The following is a 10,395-nucleotide window of genomic DNA, read 5'->3' on the forward strand; positions in this document are numbered from 1 at the left end:
TCAAAAATTGATGTTGCATTATTTGGGTCCTTACAATCATTTTATTGTTGAGTGATCAAGTGTAACTCTTTTGGAATTTTCATGTACCAGCAAGTACACCAAATTAAGGCTTTCTAATGTCACTTGCAACTTGACAATTTAATTTATTTGATAAAAATGTATTTAAAAAAAAGTCGTTTGAGTTGTGGTGAAATTGACCATTTAAAATTTTATTTTTGTTGGTCCACTATTAAAAATAAATAAATAAATAATACACATTTGGCCTACATTCGATCAAATTTTAAAGGTGCCAAAAACGTTTTATTACTGTACCTTGATAAATGCAAATGAGCTCATAGAAAACATTTTGTGACATAATCAACTCTTCACTGAAAGACGCCTTAATGTAACAACAAGAGGCAGCTTCAGCCTCACTGCTGGAAAGTCCAACCCAGCCCCCCACCCCACCCCCTTTCACTTTTAATTTCGTGCAGCCGTCACGGAATGTATTAGAATAAATTCATGCTCCCATTATGAAAATGTGGCGCTTTTCGTGACAATATCACAAACCACTGGAATAAACCGAACCTGTTATAAAAGAAGTTAAACCTGTATGAGATTAATTAAATGAAAACAGATCATTTAAATTAGATTATCCATCCTGCACGTTTCTGAAAATAAAACGTGAACAGCATTTATGGATTTAAAAGTGAAAAAGACTATCTGTAAAAGGGTAATAACTGGGTAATAAATGAATGAAACCTCCCATCACCACTTTTATCATAGCTTGTCATTTCTTTTTTTTAAATGTATTACCTATTATTATTAGTAGTAGTAGTAGTAGGGAGAGGAGGAGGAGGAATACTGTTAATGTTGGAATAATTTGTCCCTATCACTACTAGTACTATTATTATTGTTATAATAATAATAATAATAATAATAATAATAATAATAATAACATTCTTCTATTATTATTATTATCGTCATCATCAACAACAACAGTTGTGTGTTTGTAAAGTCCATCGCTGTGAACACAAGAGGGCGTGTTGTGTGCGCGTGTCCTGCGGGCCTTGACTGTCACACTGCTTTAAAACACGCACGACCTTGTTTTGATGATTAAAAAGCACATTTCAGATAAAAACGACATTAACGATCCTTTGAGAGCTCAGACTTCTTCTGAGTTGTTTCTGTCTGAAGTGTTCCGCAGGGAAAAACCTCCACAGCCAGACTTTGGACCGGTTCGGTTCTTCACTTTGATCTTCTCCACGTCTTAAAAAAAAAAGAAAAAAAAAAGAGCAAAGCAGCAAAATGATAGCTGCGTGTCCGTGCGTGTGCGCGCACAGCCAATCAGCAGCATGCGTCGGTGACGTGGAGGAGGTGCGGTGCGTCAGCGCCGCCGCTCGTCTGGATCCGAGCTCCGCACACACACGCACACACGCACGCACTGACTGTGGAGCGGGCAGCTCAGTCCCGGTCCGGCAGCCGGTACAGGACACACCGAGACAGTGGACCGGACACCGCCTTACTGTGTGGACATGGGAGACATGGGGGACCCGCCGAAAAGTAAGAAAGTCCTGCGGTTCTGGACTCGATCCACTTCAGCGTACTTACTGAACAATCTTACTCATCCGAATTTATTTTCACACTTTATAGACTTTAAATTCATCTAACTTTAAAGCAATAATGAAAACTAATAATAATAATAATAATATTTTTTTATTATTATTTTTGCTTTCGTGGTGCAGAGAAGCGGCTGGTATCGTTGTGCGTGGGCTGCGGGAATCAGATCCACGACCAGTACATCCTGCGGGTCTCTCCGGACCTGGAGTGGCACGCAGCCTGTCTGAAGTGCGCCGAGTGCAGCCAGTATCTGGACGAGTCCTGCACGTGCTTCGTCCGGGACGGGAAGACCTACTGCAAACGGGACTACATCAGGTATGACGGCCGGGCCGAACTGGCCGGAGCAGCGTCTCACCCTGGTACTGGAACCGTTCAGCGTCAAAACTTGGACACTTTTTTTTTCTTTTTTTGTATCGATGGAAAGAAAGTCACAGCCGAGACTCGCGGATCGATGCTGATATTGTTCAGTTGTTCAGTAATTATTAAACGATTCCGATTTTGGCTGCGCTGAAAAGAAAAATAATTAAAATGGACAAAATAACACGCTGATGTGTAATTATTACTAATGACAACAACAATAACAACAACAATAATAGTAATAATAATAACTGTTCAAAGTATTGTTGGTAAAATTACAAAAGTGCACTTTTCAGTTAAGGACATTTTCATAAAAGCGAATCTTTGATCACCATAAAGTGTTTGTTGAAAAACACTGGCGTTTAAAAAAATAACTTATTTCTCATAAAAAAATATAGTCAATTTCCTGATATTTATTTATTCATAATGATGTTATTTTTAGTTTATTACTTTTATTTTATAAGTTATTGTTTTGTATTTATTGCTCTCATTTATTCATTTGATATTTTTAATTTAATTGTTTATTTAATTATTATCATTATTATTAATATTGTTTCATGCTATGATTGTTTTGTTCATTATTAACCATTGTCGTTTTTGTTTATTTTTAGGTTATATTTGTTTATGTTTGTCATTTCTGTTTATTATGCGTTATGATTGTTGTTTTCTTAATTTATGTATGATTGTCTTTTTTGTTTGTTGTTATTGATTGTTTTTATTATGACTTTTGATTTTTATTTACTTTATTATGATTTTTTATTTTTTTTATTGCCGATGTTGTTGGTGGATGTTTTATTTTGTGAATTTGTGGCCTGTGTCACTAACATTGGGCGTGTTTGTGTGTCTGTGTGTGTGTGTGCGTGTGCGCGCGCGCGTGCAGGTTGTACGGCATTAAGTGCGCTAAGTGTAACATCGGCTTCAGTAAAAATGACTTCGTGATGCGGGCTCGGTCCAAAGTCTACCACATCGAGTGTTTCCGCTGCGTGGCCTGCAGCCGGCAGCTCATCCCGGGGGACGAGTTCGCCCTGCGCGAGGACGGCCTCTTCTGCCGGGCCGACCACGACGTGGTGGAGCGGGCCAGCCTGGGTTCGGACCCGCTCAGCCCCCTGCATCCCGCCAGACCGCTGCAGATGGCAGGTAAATCCAAAAAAAGGCCACCACGCACACGCGGGCGCACACCTGGGTTCTGATGATGTCAACGGAGCAGCTCTGTCCTGACTTTAATGTCACGTGCTGAAGTAACTTTAAAGTCGTTCCAGCTAAAACAGAACAAGTTCATGTTTGTTTTTGACGTCAGTGCTGTCAGGTGACGTCACCAACCCGCTTAATCACAGGAGAATGTTTCTGGATTCGAACAGTCCGGTTCGCTGACATGTTCGTTCCATCTGGATCACAGTTTAATCCTCTTTCCTCACGCGCAACAAGGCCCCTGGTGGGATTTAAACCAGATTCATACACCGCTGCGCTCCGGATCTGGTCTTTCAGACAAACCCAGGTTCGGCCTGTCACATCCTGTCCCTTAATCCTGGTCTGTTTTTTTTTTTTTTTTTTGACTGACCCTCTTCCCGTCCTGGTTTTTTTTTTTTTTTTTTTTTTACAGCAGAACCAATCTCGGCCCGGCAACCCGCTCTGCGGCCTCACGTCCACAAGCAGCCGGAGAAGACGACCCGGGTCCGGACGGTTCTGAACGAGAAGCAGCTGCACACGCTGCGGACCTGTTACAACGCGAACCCGAGACCCGACGCGCTGATGAAGGAGCAGCTGGTGGAGATGACGGGTCTGAGCCCGCGGGTCATCCGGGTCTGGTTCCAGAATAAACGGTGCAAGGACAAGAAGCGCAGCCTGCTGATGAAGCAGCTGCAGCAACAGCAGCCCAACGACAAGACGGTAAGAAGACGATCCGATCCGGACCAGGACCCCGACCGAACCCCAACCTTAAACCGCTCATACTGCCTCATATCTGTTCCTAAGAAAAAAAAGTCTGTGCTCTTAGATGAACAGAACCTGTGCCGTTTGGACCGCGTGCACAAGAACGTCCAGACTGTAGTCAGTCGCGTCCTGAGCCCTAAAACCGGTTTAAAAGTCCTGCGGGGTCCACAGCACGGTTGTGTTTTATTGACTGACGGACTGAGTTCGTCCTCCTCCACGAGGGTTCTGACCTGGACGCGTCCTGTTTCAGAACATCCAGGGAATGACGGGGACCCCGATGGTGGCGGCCAGTCCAGAACGGCACGACGGCGGGATTCAGGCGAACCCGGTGGAGGTCCAGAGCTACCAGCCGCCCTGGAAGGTTCTGAGTGACTTCGCCCTGCAGAGCGACATCGAACAGCCGGCCTTCCAGCAACTGGTACGTCTCGTCCACTTATTTATCCCCTTTCCTCTGACTGTTTTTTTTTATCCATTTATTATAATTCGATGAGCAATTAATTTATCATAATTTGCTGATTTGTGTATTCACGTTTGCAGATTATTAATTTGGTTAATTTTTTTTTTTAATGATTCATTTATCACTTTATAGATTAATTTATTGACTCATTTATTGATCTGTATGTACCAGTTTATTCATAGTTGTCTTTTATTCTTGGATTGGTTGTCGCAGTGGTGAAATTGTGCAAAAAGAAACCCGCAGAGGACATTCGCAGAGATTTATCAATGAAAAAAACAAACAAATTGGACTTTTCAACATGTTAATTCGGAGTGACTTTAAACATTGTGTTGTGTTCATTTCCTGTCAGCTGTGTTTTACATCAAAGCGCCGCGCTGTCACTGCTCGCGAGCGCACAGTCTCCATCCACAAAGACTAAAAGACAGGAATCGAACCTGTGACCGGTTAGTGAACGGACAGGTGCTTCCATTTGTGTGTTTTTTTTTTATTTTTATTTTTTTACTCACGTGTCACTGGTTTGATTCCCTCTGACACAAAAACTGTTAATTGTAAAGTTTTATTTTCAGTGTAATCTTTGAAACATTACATGATGGCGCGCGCCCTTCGTGTGCACATTATTTCTGTCATTACTGAGATCATCACCCAGTAAGGCCGCAAAAATGTTTATAAAAGCACTCACTCCTATTCTTTGATCATGTCCCAAAGTGACATGTGACGCATTAAAGCGTGCGCGCGCTCTGACAAACCATTTAAATAAACGTTTCAAATTATTATTATTATTATTATTATTATTATTTATTATTATTTGTTTTATTTGTCATGTGAACACGCACAAGGTTCCAACGTCATTAGTTTATTTATTTATTTTTATTCAGCAAATAAGTAAGGTTGTTTTCTAACCTCTGGCAGAGGAGGGCGGGGTTATGGACTCACGCTATATAACCCGTTAAAGCAGTTTTGTCTTTGAGTCAGAGACCACATCAGTCCGAGTCCAAATCACCTCCTTTAATATCACGGTGAAGAACTTTATGACATCACGCAGGTGCGCTGTTCTTTTTTTAATTGAGCGCTTTTCCATTTTAACTGACGCCATCGCGAAAGCTCATTAAGGAATGTCTCGTAATGACGGGGGACATGTCCTTCGGAAGCCACAGACACACACAAGCACTGACCCCGTTCTGTCCCGCAGGTGTCTTTCTCGGAGGGGGGTCCCGGTTCCAACTCGACGGGCAGTGAGGTCGCGTCCATGTCGTCACAGCTGCCGGACACGCCGAACAGCATGTCGAGTCCCATCGAGGCCTGATCCAGACCCGCCGTCCACACGACCCCCCCCCCCCCCCCCTGGTTGGATTTTGACACTGTGAAGACAATCATGGGATTTTACTACAGACACCGCCCGCGTGCGTCACGGCTGCTGCAGCCGTACACGCGCCTGATTCCAGTTTTTGCCAAACCTGAAGAACTGAACCGGACCGAATAACGGACCCGTAAGAACCAATCCGAACATTGGGAGGAGCTGAAAGTCCAGCAGGTGACGTTCTGAGTTCGATCCACGCACCTCATCGTGTCATGTGTGAGCGCGTGACGGGGACAGCAGTGTCTTTTGTTCGCGGCCCAAACGAAGCATTTCGAACCAGGTATACCTCTGTTGTGCACACGCGGGGCGTGCGTGTGTCCGTCCACAGCGTTTTGTTTTCTTTCCCAAAGATGTGCATAATTAATAATGAGTTCAAATAGCGTCAGCCTGACGAGAGGTTCTGTTTTTTTTCCCATGCAACAAAAATTATTTATTATTTATTGTTGACAAATTTGCCACCTTTTGTGTAATTTTTCTTAAGTGAAGTAAAAACTAACAAAAAGACTCTGGTCCGTGTATTTTATGTCACAATGTGGTGATTTTTATTGATTTATTGTAATGGAAGAGTGACAGGATCATACTGTCTATCTTTTTATTTGTTTATTATTTATTTAAAAAAAATTCTCTAAAATTCTTAAATTATGTTTTAAACTAATTCAAGTACAGACCCAGTTCCATGTGACCCGAATTTCAAAACAACTATGTTTCAGACTTTATTCTGAATTCTTACTCAAAGGATATTGAGACTGTTTTTAATTATCCCACTTTTTAAATATTTATTATTATTAATATTATTGTTAATATTACGGCTGCACATTCTAAAAAAAGAGACGCTGTCTCAACTAGAAAAAGTGATGTAACAATTTGCATATGTTTTTTTTTTTTTACATTGCCTTGTGGCATTAACTCAGTTGAAAGTTGAAATATGAGTTGAAATAACTTAAAAAAAATCTTTGTTGTTGTTGAGACAGCAGTTCCTTTTTGTGACCAAAAACCATAAATGTACATTTAGACAGTTTATGGCTGATGACCTTATGTGCAAAGAGGAACTTGTTTTTCATGACATTGAAGGGGCCGATTGACATCCTTCCTCACATAACTTGGACCTGTGTCCAGCAGGACCATCCTGACCTCCCTGCATTTTGGACTTGTGTCCAACAGGACTGACCTAAGATCCCTGTGGTTTGGACCTGTGTCCAACAGGATCATCCTGACCTCCCTGCATTTTGGACTTGTGTCCAACAGGACTGACCTAAGATCCTTGTAGTTTGAACCCGTGTCCAACAGGATCATCCTGACCAACCTGCATTTTGGACTTGTGTCCAACAGGACTGACCTAAGATCCTTGTAGTTTGAACCCGTGTCCAACAGGACCATCCTGACCTCCCTGCATTTTGGACTTATGTCCAACAGGACTGACCTAAGATTCTTGTAGTTTTTACCCATGTCCAACAGGACCATCCTGAGCTCCCTGCATTTTGGACCTGTGTCCAACAGGACTGACCTGACATCCCTGTAGTTTGGACCTTTGTCCTACAGGACTGACCTGACCCTTCAACATCTTGGACCCATGTCCCACATAAATGACATCACTCCACAGTTTGGACCTGCCACCAGCAGAACCAACCTGACACCCCCCCCCCCCCCCCAACACATACACAGTTTCAAACTGACCGGAATAATGTCTAGCAGGACTGACCTGCCCCCCCACAATAGTTTTTTTCCCCTGAGTTCTGCAGGATAGGCGTCACCCACAGTTTCTCTCAGTTGGTCTCTTGCAGCAGTTTGTCTTTTGCTGGTGATGTTGGTCCGGGAGTGTTTCGCGATCGGCAGAGATCAGACTAAAGGTGCTCTGATGTTGTGTTGTTGGTCTCACACGGCACTGACAGATGTTGCTTTCTATCATCAAACTTTTTTTTTTAATTCTCTCCATAGAATAAATGTTTTTGGAGTCGCTGGCATTCAGCAACAACACCTCAGCTGATACAATCATCCCGTTATGATGTTCTGATTAGCGAGGTGTGGTGTGGCGTAGCTGCTCAAGTAAGCGATAGGAGTTTCTGAGTCTTGAAGAAGATTCAAAATCAGCCCGCGTTTCAGTGGCTGCTTTACAAGCAGTTTTTTTCCTGTCAGAAAACTGATTCTGGTCCTGCTGGTTTTTGACTCCTCAGTTGTCAGTGAACATATTCCCTCAGTGATGTGAGTCCTGACTGAACATCTGAAGCATGTCTGTCAATTCTTGTCATCTTTCAGTTACAACCATTGATAAATGTTTCATTTGCAAGAAAATTAAACCAAAAGAAAATCATCATAAATAACAATAGTAATAATAATAATAATGATAATAATAATAATAATTATTATTATTAACAGCAACAACTACATCTGGAAAAAAGTCAGAGAAAATTATTTTTCATGTGCCGTTCTGCCCACAAAACCATTAAAACATGTAATCAGGTCCATAAGTATTTGGACAGTGTTACAGTTTTTAAATTTTGGCTTTACACACCACAAGGACAAAGTGGACATGGAAGAAAAAGAAGAAACACACACACACACACACACACACACACACACACACACACACACACACACACACACACACACACACACACACACACACACACACACACACACACACACACACACACACACACACCATGCTTGTATTGTAGACTTTCAATTGGAATTCAAGGTTTTGAACAAAAATAATCCATTAACAGTTTACACTCTAATGAAACACAGGGTGTTAAATGTAATTAATACTATTATTTTCAATATTCTTGTAATTGTTAATTTTAGGGATTTAAGTAATAATTTTTCCTTTGATTTAATTAATTTCAACTACAGTACTGTTTTGCACTTAATTGACAGTGTTATGTGGAAAAAGTTACCTTAACTTTATCAGTTAAATTCAACGTTTTATTTCTTAGAGTGGGATTTACAACCATTTTAATACACATTCCCTCCATTTCCAAAAGCCATAAGTAACTGGACAAATTCAATGTAAAGACAAAATTGTTGGACAAAATCATCATTTGTCTTTGTCTCTCCACCATGAAGCTGTAGCGTGGCAAAACTTGGACTATGCACATTTTATACAGTTTATAACTCCCTCGGAGTTGTCTGGGTGTCTTGGTTGGTGGCTTTCTTTGCTCGTCTCCTTGCACGGTCACTCAGTTTTGGAGAAGTTCATACTCCAGCGGGATTTACATGGTGTACCGTATTGTTTGAATTTCTTCATAACTGAGGTGAAGCCAGTTTAAAACCTATTCATTGACTTAAATGGCTGTAAAATGATGATCTGTATTAAAAATAACCCTTCTATTTAGTGTGATCAATTACTGACATTGGAAAGATGATGTGTAAATGGCCATAAATTATAATGACTATTTTGATATTTTTGTTAAATCAATTGAGCTAAATCTGAAAGTTGAAACTACAAGAATAACTTGATAGATTAATTTAAACTATATTGTGGTGATGTACAGAGGCAAAATTACAAGAATTGTGTCAATGTCCAAATAGACTGTATGGAACAGCGATCAGATAAAATTTGATCTCTTTTAACTCTTCTTTTGCACTCAGGAAGGCATGAAATTTTTAATTTTTTTTCCATATTGACGGGAAACATCAACACGCTGAATGCATTGTTTAAGCTGTGATGAGATAAAGGCAACAAAGATATTAAGGATGTGCAATTTACTGAGAAAACATCCATCACATTCACAAAGATCTGTTAGTTTAAATTCAGAAGTTTCACAAAAATTAACCAAATTTCACGTGTTTGTTTGAACAAAGTGAAGCGACACGTTGGTCCGTGAGGTGCTCTGATAGATTGACCTGAATCAATGAAAGAATCGTAGTTTTGTTGAAACATCTGCAGTGTTTTTGCCTGCTTTTTTGTGAATTTATAATCTGATGTTCTTCTGTACTCATTCATCCAGTCGAGCGTGACATCCTGAAGCTTCGACCACAAGCGAGAGACACCTGGATGTTTGGAACAAGCATTAATCAGAAGGTCTGTGGACTGCATGACACAGACCCGATCCCAGCATGAACCACTGCACCACTACGCTGGCAACTTTAAACCAGGCGCTGACAACCACACACAAGAATGTGAATTAGCTTTTAAAATTCAACAAAAAACTGCATGAATTTTAAAAATTAAAAGCAAAACAGACATGCACAAGACAAATGTGGAACAACAGCAGTGCTGTGTGTTTGGCAGGTGAATTGTAAGGAACTGATTTGTAATTGTATTTGCAAATTGTTGGGACATCATTAGACTACTTTGTCATGTAAGACAGTTTACAGGAAAATACATTCCTTTATTTGTTAGCTTCAAAGAATTTGCAAACTAGTAGACGAACTGTCCAAAAAAAGTTTAGATGCAACACAAATTCCTGACAGATGCCGCTGCCGTACTGTCACATTGGGTCGGATACGTTGTTGTTTAAGGCTGATCCTCCTGGTGGGATGTTGGATATCTCCAGTTTCAGGGATCTGCTGGCTGATTCTTGGGTCAGCTGTGAATCATCACATCTCAGGGAGATCACAAAGGGAATAAAACAGCTAAAACACAACATGCTGCAGCAATGCATGCTTCAGCTGGAGATGCTGTTTTCCTGGCATTGTAATTAATCCACGTCTGAATCTGGGAGCGAGGTGCAAGGGCGCAATTTAGAACTAGAAA

The 10,395-nt window shown here is 41.0% G+C and overlaps 1 protein-coding gene across 2 annotated transcripts; it reads left to right on the forward strand.

Annotated features, from left to right (window-relative positions):
* The first annotated feature begins 1,395 nt into the window (after positions 1-1,395).
* isl1 (ISL LIM homeobox 1) lies at positions 1,396-6,201 on the forward strand. Of its 2 annotated transcripts, none has more exons than XM_034169746.1 (6): positions 1,396-1,542; positions 1,725-1,914; positions 2,837-3,093; positions 3,560-3,843; positions 4,136-4,303; positions 5,532-6,201. In XM_034169746.1, exons 1-6 carry the CDS (start codon positions 1,515-1,517, stop codon positions 5,643-5,645), a joined length of 1,041 nt encoding a protein of 346 aa, XP_034025637.1. In that variant the 5' UTR covers positions 1,396-1,514; the 3' UTR covers positions 5,646-6,201. The 2 variants fall into 2 exon arrangements, with proteins under 2 accessions (XP_034025637.1, XP_034025636.1); XM_034169745.1 differs by having other exon boundaries at positions 1,397-1,542; positions 3,557-3,843.
* The last annotated feature ends 4,194 nt before the right edge of the window (positions 6,202-10,395 follow it).

The sequence above is a fragment of the Thalassophryne amazonica genome, chromosome 5, assembly GCF_902500255.1.
Source record: "Thalassophryne amazonica chromosome 5, fThaAma1.1, whole genome shotgun sequence".
Lineage (NCBI taxonomy): Eukaryota > Metazoa > Chordata > Actinopteri > Batrachoidiformes > Batrachoididae > Thalassophryne > Thalassophryne amazonica.